Source organism: Zalophus californianus, chromosome 15, assembly GCF_009762305.2.
Source record: "Zalophus californianus isolate mZalCal1 chromosome 15, mZalCal1.pri.v2, whole genome shotgun sequence".
Classification (NCBI taxonomy): Eukaryota; Metazoa; Chordata; class Mammalia; order Carnivora; family Otariidae; genus Zalophus; species Zalophus californianus.
The window spans coordinates 86919506-86935260 of record NC_045609.1 but is presented as its reverse complement, the minus strand read 5'-3'; the positions used below and the strand labels follow the sequence as shown (position 1 = coordinate 86935260).

The 15755-nt window shown below is 53.7% G+C and overlaps 1 protein-coding gene across 1 annotated transcript in view; it reads left to right on the top strand.

The window, feature by feature from the left end:
• TCERG1L (transcription elongation regulator 1 like) overlaps positions 1 to 15755 on the top strand; it is a 191613-nt gene that overhangs the window by 150563 nt on the left and 25295 nt on the right. Inside the window, exon 8 of the mRNA XM_027596504.2 lies at positions 3120 to 3189. Within this exon, the coding sequence (XP_027452305.2) occupies positions 3120 to 3189 (70 nt within the window). The remainder of the gene's footprint in view (positions 1 to 3119; positions 3190 to 15755) is intronic.

The window sequence follows — 15755 nt, the reverse complement described above, 5'->3', positions numbered from 1 at the left end:
TGACAGGCAGCGACAGCCGTGTTGTGGGGCAGGAGGAGAGGCTGTGGGTGGACGGTGCAACGTTGAGTCCCCAGGACCAGTGGCCGGGGAGCAGATCCTGAAGAGGATCCGCTCACACTGCACCCCAGGAAGTAGGGAGGGGGGCCCACCTGGGGGCCCCCATTTCCTGTGGGGGGCTCGGGGAGGGGCAGGAGCCTGGGCAAGCTCACGGTGAAACTCGGGGGTGGGGAAGCACCGTAAGTGCAGCCTTTCCAAGTGACCAGGAGGCTCGTCCCTCAGGGTGCCTGACCCCTGGTTCCTGCCGGACTCTCTGGCCCAGCAACCTCTGCCAAGGCTTCTACCCTCTTTCTGGGGCCGCAGGCAACACTGCCCAGCTCCGCTCAGGCTCTGTCTCTGCCTGACTCTGTCATTCTGCACTTCTTTCATAGATTGAATATGACCTGCCGAGGAACAAAGAACGCAGAGACTGGTTTTGGTGTCAGGAGGTCCCCAGCTAGTGGAGGTCGATAGGGCCATAGTGCAGGGTCCAGATCTACCTGTTCTAATTCCCTCATGTCCCCCAGTGCAGGCTGACACCCCCACCCGTCTCTGCCACCTGCCCTGGGCCTGCAGAGGAGGAATCAGGGGGAGGGGGGAGGGGCAGGGAGGAGGGGCACGTGGCAGGACACCTGCTGCCCAGGAACAGTGAGTTCTGAGCCAGGGAACAAGGTGTTTCCCTGTATTCTGTGGACTGTTCTAGCACACATCAAGCATCACGATTTCCAGCCGGTCGGTCAGAAGCAGGGGTACCCGTGTCCTGTGGGCCCCACGTGGTCTCCAGGCAGCTAGTGCCAGAGTCTAATTGAATTATTGCACATCCAGTCCCAGTCAGTGTCCAGAGAATTGGAGACGTAGTTGTTGGTGCAAGAAAGCCACCCCGAAAAACGAGGGAGCCCTGCTGCTTGGCATCTCGTCCCAACGCCCATGACCATGCCCCCAGGTCCGCCGCCCCAGCTCTCCCACCTTGGGCCGGTTCTGACCCGGTCTAGGGGAGGAGAGGCTCCTGGGGCTCTTGTCCAGGCAGGAGAGCACCCCGGCCTTGCCCCTCTGTTTGCCGAGGGCAGCCCCAGGGTTGGGGGTCTTTCTCTCTTCTGTGCCTCGGAAGGAACCAAGGCGCCTCTCCCTCACGTTGTCTCACAAACACCAGTGTAAAGAGTGACAGGACAGACAACTTTACCTGAACGCCTCGCCTGTTGCAAATGTCATGGAGTTTACAAAGTGCCGAGAGAGGTGTCTGCAGGGCGCGAGGGAGAGAAGTCAGGTCAGAGGCAGAGGCGGGGTCCGTGTGAGAGCCCAGTGCGCACGCGGGGGCAGAGCGGCCGGGATCCGGGCCTGGGTGTCATGTGCAGGGATGCCGGTGGGCGTGGAGGCTGGGACAGGGAACGGGGGGCGTGAGGGTGGACCCAGTCTGAACGTGCAGGGCTGGGGTGCCCGTGGGGTCACTGAGGCAGAGAGGCCAGGAGGAGGGAGCAGGGCGGAGTGGGGGAGAGCGTGCCTCTTGGCCTGCAGGGGTCAGCAGCCTAGAAGGGACGGATGGCCCGCGTCCCGGAGCGGCCGTGTGGGAAGAGTGTGTGGAGCGGGAAGAAGGTGAACTTCGCCCCACATGAGCGCATTTCTCACAAACGTTCTTTCCTCTGGTTCTCAATGAGGAGGGGGGCTTCTGTCCCCTAGGGGGGGTGTTTGGCAGTTTCTGGACCTGGGACCTGTCCCTTCTGCTTCTGGCACGTGCTGAGCAGCCTCCCTCTAGCGCACAGGATGGCCCGAGTGTCACTAGGGCGTGAGGCGCCCTGACGGGGCCGCTGAGGCCACCGATGCTCAGCCTTCCCTGAGCTGAGGTCCTGAGTGCCCGCCCCCCTCCCCCAAACACACACACTCTGTCCCACAAGGAGCTCACTCTGCTCCATGCTCATTTGGACAGGGTCCATGTCTGTGGGGCCGCCTTCCTGGGCGAGTGTCCTCCAGAGGGTGTTGTCCTGCCAGCCGGGCCGAGGGCATGTGGCGTGGACAGGCCTGTGGCCCGTTCTTGGTCCCGTTCAGGTCCCCCTGGGTCCCGGGGTGGTGGAGTGCACACAGCGTGGCGTGGGTGGCCACGGGTGGGCGTCCAGAACCTGACTCTCATCTTGCTGCCAGCCCCACACTGAACACTGAAGCAAATTAGGAATTGACTGGATTGGAGGCTTCGCTGGGTTCCAAACAGTGCATTCTTTGAGGCGGTGGGCCGTGTTCTCCTGGCGGAGCCTCCTCAGGAAGGGCGGGGCTTGGGCAGCCAGGTGGGTGGGGGACACGGGGACCTGGGGATGCGCCACAGAGCCCAGCCCCCTGCACCTCTGCCCGCCCGGGACAGGAGCAAGAGCAAGGGGTCTCTGGGGCGTGATGGATACAGAGTGAGAAGCAAGGCAAGAAAACATTGTGATGCCAGGGAATGTCTGGAAATCATTCATGTGTCAGGACTGAAATAATAATGCTCTAGAACCACGTTGATCCTCATTTTTTCTCTCTCCCCTTTGGAGACAAATATGAAACACTGAAGCACCTTTTTACTTTTTCATTCCAAAAGCTCATCCAATATTTATAAGGCCAGCCGCCTCAGGTTGGAAATAGGGGACCTGTCTTCAAAATCAATTTGGGTTTTTGAAGTAGACACGTAGTCGGGAATGACGTGCATGCCGCATGCAGGGGAGGGGTGATGCTTCCTGGAGGCAAAGGAGAGAACCAGGGTCTCTTGGTCCACTTGCAAGAATGTGAGGGCGCACGTGACATAGAAAGGACATAGAAGGGCTCATCCAGGGCCTGCATCCCCACGTGCCCGGGGAGGGGTTGGGAGATGCCATTCTTCGATTCTCTGTCCTCTGGCTTTGCTGGATGATCTAGCAGCCTCTAAATGCCTTCTCTGCACAGAAGAAAATCAGATTTCTCTTCTGCTGGAACTTACAAGGAATACTAAGAGAAGCCTGGTTCCAGGGGTTGATCTCTGTGTTCCTGATTCCCAGATGACTCTGCTGGAAAGTGAGTGCATCTCAGGGGTTTGCCAGAGTGATGGGAGCTGACATTCCAGCCTCATTAAGCTGATTTTCTTCCAGCCGACCACAGTGACGCGTCACAGTCTGAGGACGGCAGGGCGGACCGGGACCTGAAGACCAAGAGGAACAGGTAGGGGACAAGGCCTTTTGCTCCCGCGTCTTTCCTTCGCAGACAGTTAGGAGGCGTAGAAAGAAAAAGGATTGTTTTGACTCTAGTGACTGAGTAAAGAGCAGATTTAACCAGTAGGCAGAGGGTGGGAGGTCTCAGGTCCCGTCTCAGTGACTCTGCTCTGGGCGCCCCGTGCCTCAGTGGGCAGGTGTCTCGGTGGTTCCAGGCACTGTGGGCCCTGGACAGCGTCTGGCCCTCCCCGGGGCCCATGTGCTCTGCCTGGCCTGGCCTCCGGAGCCCTGAAGGCATGCACGGAGCTGCCAGGGTGACACGGGTGCTGTGTGTTGGGCGAGGGCATGGGTGTGCATGTCCGGCAGCTCTTGGGGTGGAGTTGGGTGCCTCCTGCTTGCTTTGTGATGTTGGGCAAAGTAATTCCCCCTGGCCTCAGATTTCCCCTCTGCACGAGATTGCAGGAGCTCCCAGTGGCAGCTTGAGGTGGCAAGTGAAGGGGGGTGGGGGGTGCTGCATGACTGCGGTCACACTCCGTGCGTGCACAGCTCTCCACGCTCGTCGCCCCCCAGCTGTGGCGGCAGCACCCGTGGCCGGGAGACCCGCCGGGAGCCCCCCCTGCCGGCCCTGGTCTGTGGCTCCTTTCCTCCTGAGTCCCACACAAAGGGGTGTAATTCGGGGTCTGTGTGTCTGAGCTCCCTGGAAGGGGGGCAGAAGGCGTGGCAGGGTTGGTGGGCCACCGTCTCTGGCAGAGAAGGCAGGGGATCTAAAAGGCCACCCATGAAGAGAGAGTCAGGGGCCACTTCCTGAGCTCAGGTGGTGCCCGACGTCCGGCCAGAGCCTGGTGCTCAACGTGCCCAGCGGGCACACTCAGCCGCGACCCGCCGCCCACACATCTGTGCTCTCACGGGATGGCCTGGGCCTCCAGCAGGGAGCCAGCCGCCCGTGTCAAGGGTCAGTGCCGTGGGTATGTGGGCACCTGGGTGTCGCAGTCAGTGAAGACCCCGACTCTTGGTTTCGGCGCAGGTCATGATCTCCGGGCCCTGGGATTGAGCACGGGTCAGGTTCCATGCTCAGTGGGGAGTCTGCTTGAGATTCTCCCTCTCCCTCTGCCCCTGCCCCCGCTCTCTCTCAGTTAAACCAATAAATCTTGTAAAAAAAAAAAAAAAATGTGCCCTAGAGTCCGGAGCACATTCAGGAGGCAGGCGGTGCCACCGGAGCCCACCCCCTGCTCTGCTCGGGTAGAACAGGGCCTCGTCCTGGAAGTCATTCTGAAAGTCAGGAGACTCAGAGGACCCTGTGAGGGCAGACGCGGCACACGGAAGACCACCATGACAGGGCCCACAGGCCGATGGTCGGTTGGCGGGCTGTGAGGGCGTGCGAGACCAGGGGGACGGCGGCGGCTAGGGTTCCAGTGCCAAGTTCTAAAAACTGATGTTTGTATAAATAGCATCACAGATGGAAAGTGTGATCATCGTAAAGAAAAATCATTCTCTGCAGATCTGAGAGAAACAGACCTCACATCATTGATTTATGATGATTTCTGGTTAAAACCATCACCCGGTCACCATTTTTATGCCCCCTGATTATTCTTTGTTTTTTTATCTTTATATGTTTTTAAGGGTTTTATTCTTAAGTCATCTCTGCACCCAGCGTGGGGCTCCAACTCACGACCCTGAGATCACGAGTGGCACGTTCCACTGACTGAAACGGCCAGGTGCCCCCATGTCACCCAATTATTCTTTAAGCTTCTGTTGTATGAAGTCTGAAAAATACAGTTTCAGTATTATTTCTACCAAAAAAAAAAAAATCCTTTCTTAGAAATGGCACCTGTCTGCAGGGAGAAAAATGCCGTCTTGCCTCAGAGCCTGCGTCCATCCTGGTATCTTCCGCCCTTACTGGGGCTTCCTGGCAGCAGAGGGGAGGGAGGAAGAGGACTGGTACCGGGCCGTGGGACCTGGCCCCCGACCCCCACGCAGGATGGGACTCTTCTCTGTGACAGACCGACGAGGCTGGAGGCCCAAACCTGCAGCCTTCTCCCTGGGTGGCTTCGGGTCCCTTCATTTCGACGCCGCTGGGCCTTTCCCTACCATGCACCGCCTCAAAAAATCATTCCGCTGACCACGGCCCAGGTATATTGTAATTTTAACTGATAACAAACAGACACCACAGAACTTTCCAGAAACAGTTCCAGGGAAGGGTGAGCACGGTCCTCCCCAAGACAGGGAGCTGTCCCGGTGCAGGGAGGGGGGTCTCCTTCCTGGGGCGACGGGGATCCAGGCTGCAGTTGGCATGAGGGTCCCTGTGGTGCTGGAGTGAGGAGCCCCCCAGCCCAATCTCCCACCTTCTCTTTATAAAGTCACTTTTGGGCACCAAAGGACACTTGCATGCACCCAGAGGATGGATGCCAAGTGCCTTTGATGGGCCCATGGGCTCCAGGAAAGGGAGTAAAGAGTCATGTCTTTATGTTCAGAGCACGGGTATCGGCCAAGCGGGTCTCTGTCAGTCTTTGGATAAATGCATATAGAATCTTGAAATCAAGACGCCCTTCCCGAGGCACCAGAAGTGCGGAAATCCAGCCACTATGGGATGATGTCGAACTCGTGTTGGAGGGGAGGCTGGATAGGATCCAGAGGAGCTGGGCCATCTGCCTGCACGGCCCGATTCCACTCATTTTCCTGAGGGACTGGCCTTGAATTCTGATCAGTTGGTATTTAAGAAACATCAGAACATTAATTTCACTGTTAATCATCTGAGGGATTTCCATGATTAAACAACAGCTTTGGAGCAGACACAGTGGATTTGGGCAGAGCCTCCCTGTTTTCCACCTGCCCAGTCCGTCCTGAGCTGCAGGCCCTGCTGTCTGGGAGGCTCTGTTCTCCCACGGAGCCCTTGGAGGAAATGCTGTCTCTGCTTAGTGATGCAGCTGGACTGGGGATCTAGAATGTTCCGCCCGTCCTGCTCATTCATCTCTGAGCTGTGCACGCAAACCACCTGTTCTGTTCGGAAGCCTCACCCCCGAGCTGTTTTTCCAAATGCCCCCGACAGCCGGATCGGCATGTCCCTTTCTCAGAGCAGATCGCCCCAGGCGGTCAGCCCACCAGCATCAGCTCTGCATTGTCTGTCTTCCAGAAGGTTAATGTCAATAAGTTCAGGCTCTTCTCAAGCTCCTAACTGCTTTTGTGTGTTTTTAATTAGCGGGTTCTGGCATATATAGTAAGAGAACCGGCCTCCAGAGGATGGGCTAAAATCAGTCCCTTTTGATCCACCTTTTTTTTGTATAAATCATAGAATTTTTCCTCATCAAGAAGCCTGTGAAATCTTCCTACAGTGTGCAACTCACTAGCAGCCATGTTGTAGAAGAAAGGGAATAAGCCACATGCTCACTTTGGACATCACCTCCTACTCCTGCATCTCTCTCGAACCCTCACACAATTCATACACATTGTGCACGCTCTTTCACAGATGGAATTAAATCAATTGATCAAATAACTCAGGTCTAAATGATACTTTTCCTGGAATTCCCTGGGAAGAGAAATATGTCACAATGACAAGCTTTCAAATAACTAAAATATTTTAAACGACCCGGTGAGTGTGCCGTGTCAAGTAGCTTGTTATTTACTATTTAATGGAATGCATTCCTGATACACGATCCGACATCTTCCCTGGAACCAGAAAATTGATTGCTTCTCCCCGTGTCTGTGCGGTGCCCAGAGGTTCTGCCAGTTTCTGACATGTCGTCTTTTCTTAGTTCAGACCTGCTTTTCAAATGTGCAGTCTATTTTAAGAACTTAGGATTTATTTCAAATAATTGAACTGAACTATTTTAAGGATTCAGCGAAAGTGAGGCATTTAGTTTAAAACTCAGAATGAAATTATCTGCAAAACACATCAGAGAAGAAATTGCCCGCGACGCATGTGGCCTCTAGCCATTCCATGAGGCGCCAGTCTTGGCCAGTGGATAGGCTGGGAGATTCCTCCTCCATAATGGTGCCCCGGAGCATGAGAGGGTGGCCTTGCTCCTTCAGTGATGACTGGCCCCACAGGGGTTGGCATCGACTTCTTGTCCTGTGGGCCACCAAAAGAATGTCTTGGCTTGGAACATTGTTTATTTCTAAGTTTATAGATTTTGTAGTTTGTGAGTTTGGGGGATGCCCAGTCGATAGCTTCGGTTGTAAGTGATGAAGTTGACCTTATACCATAAAATCTTCATGTCAAGTAGGGTGTTTTCTTGGGGTCGGATGCAGTTTGGGCTGGAGTCCTCTGAGAGCATAGAATCAGCAGGAAGTACCTTGTGATTATTCTGCTTACCCCAAATATGGCCTGAATATTCTCTTGGCAAACCATGGAGGCCAAGACACACTCTGGGCAGGTCCTCGGGACAAGGCTGGGTCATGGGGTTGTGATCTGTCCATCCACAGTTCTGCACTTCACCTGGGGGCCACCTAGGGCTGGGAGAATCCATCTAGAACAAAAACAACATTACCATCTAGAAGACAAAAAACCTGATTTAAAGTCTGGAGGTTTTGAGGACACTATCCAGGGACTGTCCCCAAGTTGAGCCCACATAGAGAGAGCCAGCTGTGGAAGGTGGAGGGAAACACTCTTACTGCAGCAGGAAGCTGCTGATTTGGGCGCAAAGGCAAGTGATGGTCAGTGTGTGGGCCGTGGGGAGGGCAACATGCCGCAGAGACAAGTGGGAGTGAGCTCCGTTCACTTCTATACACAGGGTTTCTAGAATCCCAGAAAAATTACTGTCGAGAAGGTAAGAGCATTGCTTCTTTGAAATGCTATAAAATAATGCTAGAAAATAGGTGGACTTTAAATAAAACTTGCTATAAAATTATATCTTTAATTTGACCCTATAGAATGAGAACGATCTGTGTTCCGCTATCAGCGTGGGAGTCTCACATTCTCCAGGGGACTTCATAACAGAGGGTGGCTCATGCTCTTGGACGTGCGTGGCAAACAAGTCATTAACACCCACTTGCCTTCTAGGTTATTCTTTTTACATAATTCATGATTTGGGTTGATCAGTGGGTTCTGTATAGAAACCCGTGGTTTTGTAACAGTACTGAGTCTGTGCCTGTGTCATGAGGACATCCTACACCACTTACCTGGTGAGGGCTGCCTTTGGGATTGAGCGTGCAAGCCTCAGTTGTGACGGGATTCTAGTTTGTCTTTTTTAACCAAACACAGATATTCCTGGCATTTATTTGCTGTTCAAAAAGATTTATACATGCATGTATTTCTGGAAGGGGTGACCAGATGTCGGCATTCGCAAGGAACCCTGTGCAGCATGCCGGGCAGCCCACCGACGTCGTGGACACTGCCCTTGGCCTTTGGGTGGGCAAGCAGAGTCCTCTGGGCAGCGTCCACGTGGCCGGCACTCACATGCAGATGCATCTGAAATCTGGCCTGCGGGGGGCCAGTCCAAGTCGGTTCCAGAACCCACACCCCCAAAGTTCCCTCTCTGGTTCTCCGTCAGCCGACAATGAACCACGACTGAGCTGCAGCCCCTCCCCTTGGCACGGGGGCAGGCACCGTAACTGGTTCTGGGCCTTCCGTGGGCATCTGGCCACTCCTGGGCTCTCTGTGTTGTTTGATCTGAATTCCTGCCTGGCGTCGGGTGTCACACAGCCCCGTCCACACCAGAGCTGAGGCCCGTCTGTGTAGCCTTCCGTGAGAAAGCAGTCTGGGGATTCCCTGTGAGGCCATGTGGGCATCAGGCCATTAGGGAGGCGAAGTGTATGCTGAGTTTTAAACAAGAGGATTTTTTAAAAATATTTTATTTATTTATTTGAGACAGGGAGAGAGCATGAACGGGGGCAGGGGGAAGAAGGCTCCATGCTGAGCAGGGAGCCCGATGCGGGGCTCCATCCCAGGACCCTGGGATCATGACCTGACTGGAAGGCAGACGCTTCACCGACTGAGCCACGCAGGCGCCCCTTAAACAAGATGCTTTTGACAGGCTTCCCCAGGGAGTGGAGGACGAAGCCACAGAGAGAGGGCTGGAGGGGACGTCTCCTTCTCTCCCTCCATCACTACCAGCCCCCAGGCCAGGAGAAGGCAGGGACCTGTCCTACCCGGGGCGCCGGGGTGCTGAGGGCTGTCGGCCACCTGCTCTGCAGGGAGTGGAGGACTGAACTGTCCCTGGCGATGCTCTTGGATTTGAGAAGACAGTTTCGGTTTCCACCTCTTCTTTAAATTTCCGACTTCAGAACTCTCCCTTTTAACGGAAGCCGGGGCATTTCCTCACTCCAGACCCATCTCCATCTGGCTGGTCAAGGCTGAGAAGTGTTGCAGCTGCTCTTGGTCCCACAGGAGTGAGCCACTGATCATCAGAAACTGGCTAACGGTGGCAATCCCAGTTCGGATTTCTGAAATCCCTGCAGCTTTTCAAGTGGAAATGCATTTTCTGAGTCACCAGATATTTTTGTGGGGGCGTGCCTGAGGGCGAGTGAGGTGAGCGGCGCCTGGTGGCCTGCACACGGACACTCACCAGCATGCGCCACCTGCTTTCTTTCCAGAACGTGGCCCTCCTTCTGCAGCCTCCCCATCTGGTCACGTTAACCGTTACCCACGGCGTGGTTACGGTTTGCCGGAGTTCTGATGCTGTCGCTGCGGGGACATGGAGAGACGCTGACTCCATCCCATGGCAACCTCGCCTCCCTCTGCACAAGCCTGGTTGTCAAGCATTTTGGCTCCTTCTGTCACCCCTTGAAGTATAAATGTGTGACAGTTGAGGCAGGTTTTTCTCGTCGTCCATGAGAAAGCATGTCTTTACCTCGGGATAATGAACTGGTTAGCCCGGCTCCCCCAGATGCTGACTTCTGCAGGGAGCGCTCAGCTGGGGGACGCGGGGAGGGGCAGCTGCAGTGATGGTGACGGGGGAGGAGGGGGACGCGGAGCGCGTGCCGTCCTGAAGGCTCTGGTCCGCGATGAGGGGCGAGTGCCAGAACAGGGCAAATCCAAGGACGAGGGTTGTGTGCGGGGAAACGCAGGGGAGATAAACTCAGAGGGCCCAGGCATGGTGATGTCTGGCGAAGCCGAGAGGTCGGAGTGTGAGGGGTGGGGGACCGCCCGGGCAGCCCCTGGTTCATCCAGCTCCAGCACAGTCGCTGGAGAAGGCCCAATACTGCGAGAATGACCCACGTCCCCCACCACGAAGTCACCGTCAGTGTGCCGATTTTCAGCTTTTTAATGTGGCCAAATCCAGTACAGATGATGGAGCAGGGCGTCATCCCTCAGTCACCTTCCTGCTCAGCCACTGCCTCCTGCCGGCACCTCGCATGCCTGGTCCCGCCACCCCGCTCCGACTGTTTTGAAACAAACCCCAGATCTCATATAAATTTCGTGTGTCCATATTTCAGGACGCATGACTAACATAGAAGATTTTTAAAAGATAACCATAATCCCACCTGAGAACAAGCAGCAAAGAGCAATTCCCTGACGTGACCCCTTCGCCTCCTGATGTTGTCTGTGTTCCCTCCACTGTTTTATTTTCTCTTGCAGTTTTATTTTTCAGACCCGGATCCGCATCAGGTTTGCACTCCACACCCTGCTGGTCACGTTCCTGAGTCTGTTAACCTGCACTTTTCTCCTCTCCTGGCCCAGTTTGGTTTTCTTCATTTGCTTTGAAAGCAATCAGCGTTTTTCCCCTTGCTGAAGTCCCCCCAGTCTGTGTCCTCGCCCCCCTGAGTGCGTCCGCGAGCTCCTTGCCCTGTAGCTTCTGTGCGCTCAGCCACACGGAGGGGCTGCATCCGCCCGGGGTTGGTCAGCGTTGGGCAAGAGAACCTCACAGCAGGCTGAACTCCTTCCATCAGGCGGCCTCACAGGTGGCCTCTGGCCACCTGTCTTCCTGTGATGCGAGCAGGTGATTAGCCTGGGACCATCATTTCCTTCAGGACTGGTAAATTCGGGTAGGTCAATCCTACCATGTTATTTGCACCCGTGAGCTTGAGCACTTTACAAAGAGCAACGTCCTCATCCACTTTCTGGTCCCTTGGAGTTGTAGTTCAGACAGAAAACACAGGACGAATGCTGATTCCTTCCCGTTAAAACTCATTTTCACAACACCCTGTTGATTTGCCAGCATCCTGCACAGGTGCTGAATGCACGGTGAATTCCCAGATGGAAACAGAGTTGATGCGCGTCGGTCTCAGTCACTGCTTCTGTCCAGAAGTCAGAGTTTGTGTCTCTATTGTGGTGATTCTTGGACCGCCCCGGGTCTGACACGTGCTTTTCAACATGTGGGTGAACATCTTTTTTCTACCAGGAGACTTCCCTTAAGTTACTTTGTAGCATCTGCTCCCTTTCCCACTTTGAGCCTCCTCACTGGCCGCTCCAGGTACGTCGTAGGCTTTTTCTTTCTGCCCCACTTGCTTCCACATCCTTTTTGTCTCTTTCCCGGTTTCTTTTGGTTTCTCCTCTCCTTCTTAACTGTTCCCCTTTAGGCATTATCCATGGTGTTTATTCTATTCACGTTTGCGTACATTCGGGTGTATTCTTCATTTCTAAAGTTTTTCCCCTTTTGTTTCTAAATTCTTGCATCATTCAGATGTCTTTTCAGATCTGTACTTGGCCCAACATGCCCTTTTCCCACTGAATTGTCTATCCTGATACGTGCTGTGATTTTATAACCTCTACCGTGTCCTTTGAAAAATTAGCTCATGTTCCAGTAGCCGGGTAGTATTTTCATCAGAGTCCTGGCTGCCCTTTGGCCTTGCTGCTTGCCTGTGGGGGCATTTATTCTCTGCATTACTGTTCTCTGCTCATTTGTATGGGATTGGACAATGACCTTTTCCTACAGCTCAAGCTTAGATGAGCTGGTGACGGGGAGGTGGTCCGAGACAGCGTTCCTGGTCACTAGGCTCTGGAACTCCCTCTCCTTGTCTCAAAGCCAGAGCATGCCCTGCGTTTGGAGCCTGTCTGCAGTGTCCCTCACTTTTGCCCGTGCCTTCCCTTCCCTTCCTTGGCGTGCCTCTGTAATTCCCATATGCTCACGCCAGTTTCTCTTTGCATTTTTCTCAAGTTTTATCCTGAAGGGACCCTCAGGTCCCAGCCCCGGCCACCTCGCCCTTCCAAGTTCCGGGCCATGTTGGTTCATCTGAGGTTGGAGCCCGGAAGGCCCCTCGAGCATCTGCAGGCACCCCCTCTGTCGGCCTGGTCCAAAGCCACGGCCCGGGGCCGCCTCTCAAACTGGGGCCATCTCGGGCCTTTTGTTGTTGCTGTTGCAACGTGAGTGACCCAGCAGCCTCTGTGAGCCACACCCCACGTCCCCCAAGCCGAAGATGTGCCCTGGGCCGGCTCCTCAAGCCCACGTGTGCTCAGCACCGAGTGTGGGGCAACATGGAGAACAAAAGGAGGTACCTCTTGCTCGAGGAACAGTGAGAACCCAGTGCCGTGGGACCAGGTCTGGGTCCCTTGTGCTGCCGTCGTGGAGAAAACATCCTGGGCTCTGAGACCATGTGCGTTCCCAGATGAAGAGACAGCACAGGGCCCCCCACGGTGCTTGAGGACCCCTCACTGCTCGGAACTCTTTCCGATTTAGCCAAGACAAGCCCCCAGATAGGACGGCCTGGCACCTACAGAGCTGTGTTGTAAAGCAGGTACGGGGTCAGGACCTGCCCTTTGGACAAGAAAACTGACCAGTGTCTGGAGACTCAGAGTCTGAGCTCAGTGCCACCCAGAGGAAGGCCATCTGCTATTAGCAACAAACACCTTTTAGCAGGTGGAATGGAAGGAACCATGGCCTTTGGACACAGGGGCGGCCCTTGAGCTGACAAATAAAGCTGCAGTTGAAACACCCTTCTGTCCCTCCAAAGGCCCTTGCCGGCAAGGCCATCGGTGTGGTAGGAGGTCATGGGCCCTGGGTCATAAGTGACATGCCACAACTGTGTGCACAGAAAGGGATGGATGAATGAAGTCACACCACCGTGGAGAGGTCTGCCTGGCCTCAGCAGGCTGGGGTGCCTTTGGTGATCCCCAGACCCTTTCTGGGTAGGTGTCATCAGGACCAGAAGGTGGGGCCAGAGCAAAACTCCAGAAGTGGGGAGAGCTGGGCAGGGCAGGGCAGGCAGAGGTTTGCCAGGTGGTCAGCGGTCAGTGAGACCACGGGGGGCAGTGGGGTCCTAGGGTGGGTACCCAAGGCCCCGAGCAGCTCAGGCCCCAGCCTGCACCCAAGTCCTACTTCTCCAGGCAGAGCTTGAGTCCCTGTGCTTCCTAGAGCCTTGCCTCTGCATGCAGGCAGGGGACAGCTATACCCCATGCTCCCATGGCTCCTTGCTCTTTCCTGGATCCAGGATCTTGCCTATGGCTGTGTTCCAACCTAGGGAGGCATCCTGTTCGATGCCACCATTGACTTTGAATCCTGACCATCCACACGAGAAGGGCAGTGCTGGCCAAGCTGGGGCCCCTGTACCCCAGCCCCACCAAGGGACCCGGAGCCTACCCTGAGTGATGTGCCAGTGTTCTGACAGCATCCAGAGACAGCTCCCATCCTGCAGTGTCAGCGCTAAAAACTATAGAATACAGATCTTCCAAAGTTCGCCTCATCTGAAGGCCATTTGTTACAACCACATGACAGAATGTCTGAGGCCCCACAAGGCAGAGATTCATAGACTTTGAATCCTGCGGAATTTCATATTGTGTCTAACACTGGAGTTATAGGCTGGCAGTATTTTGATGATAAATTCCCAGCCTTTTTTGCCAAGAGAAAGAGCAAGTTCTCCCCATCCATTAAGTCAAATAAAAGGTGAGACATCACCCAGTCAAAGTGCTGGATCTCATTGTTGGGAGGGTTGGTGTGGATGGTCAGAGGCTGCCAGAGACAGTGAAAGTGAAGAATCATCACTACCATCATCACATGACCACCATTATCACCATCATCATCACCACTATGGCCATCACCACCATCATCATCATCATCACCACCATCATCATCACCGTGATCATCACCATCACCACCACCACCATCATCACCACCACCACCATCATCACCATCAACACCACCATCACCATCAATACCATCATCACCATCACCACCATCACCACCACCATCACCATCATCACCACCATCACCATCACCACCACCATCACCACCACCACCATCATCACCATCAACACCACCATCACCATCAATACCATCATCACCATCACCACCATCACCACCATCATCACCACCATCACCATCATCACCACCATCAGCATCAGCATCACCACCACCATCATCATCACCATCACCACCATCATCACCAACATTATAACCATCATCACGATCATCACCACCATCACCATCATCATCACCACCATCATTACCACCATCATCATCATCATCATCACCACCATCACCATCACCATCTTCACTGTATTGTCACCATCATCACCATCATCACCATTATCACCATCATCATCACGATCATCACCACCATCAACATCATCATCACCACCATCACCATCACCATCATCACTGTTTTGTCACCATCATCACCATCATCATCACCACATGGCTATCATCACCATCACGACCATCATCACCACCATCAACATCACCATCATCACCACCATCACCATCATCACTGTATTGTCACCATCATCACCATCATCACTATCATGGGACCACCACCATCACCATCACCACTACCACCATCACTATCATCATCAGTACTATTACAGACCAGCCATTGTGCTAAGTACTTTACATGCATCATCTCAGTCTTCCCATCTGTGAAATGAGGACGATACCCATGGCTGCCCTACAGGGCTGTGATAAGGATCGGATGAGCTGATAGAGGCAAAGTAGGAGGACAGGGTTTTACACACAGAATGTCAACAAATATCAGGTGTTCATATTACTTCATTTAATTCTTACAAAAAATCTAAAGTGGCAAGTATTATAATTTAAACTTTACAGTTAAAAAAAAATCAGTGAAATGATGAGATTTTCCTGAAAACACAGTACATTTTGTGTGAAAGTCCAAGTTCAAAGACAAGTCTGTTGAGATCAAACAATTAATGCCCAACACTCTGCCTCCTGCATCATGCCTACCATGGAGCTCTCCCCCTTCCCCCCACTTCCCCCTCCCCTTCTTCTCCTCCCCCTCCCCTTCCTCCTCCCTTCCTCCTCTTCCTCCTTCTTCCCATTTTGAGGATATGGATTATGGAGCTTGAAGAGGTTAATGAAAATCCAGAAGACAGTTACTGTGAGCCGTGAAGAGGTTCCAGGTATGCTTCGGTCCTGAAGCGTTGCTCTCAGCAATTTTATGTGGCACAGAACAGTGGATACCAAACCCCAGTACATTTACAAAAATAACCTTGTTTTATAAATTCCTCTGACAATTCTTCAGCGAGAACAACCATGCATTCAGAAGGCTTACAAAAATGTGTTAATTACATCCAGACAAATTCTGGAGGAATAGCTCAGAAGGGCACCATTCTGTGGCTGTAAGAAAGACGTCTAAACACCGTGATGCCTGTCCTCTTCAGAAGGTGGGACCCGGAGCTCCACTACATTTAATGTGTCTCCAAGGAAATCACAAGGAACAAACTCAACCGCAAAATCTAAGTCAACAATGTAT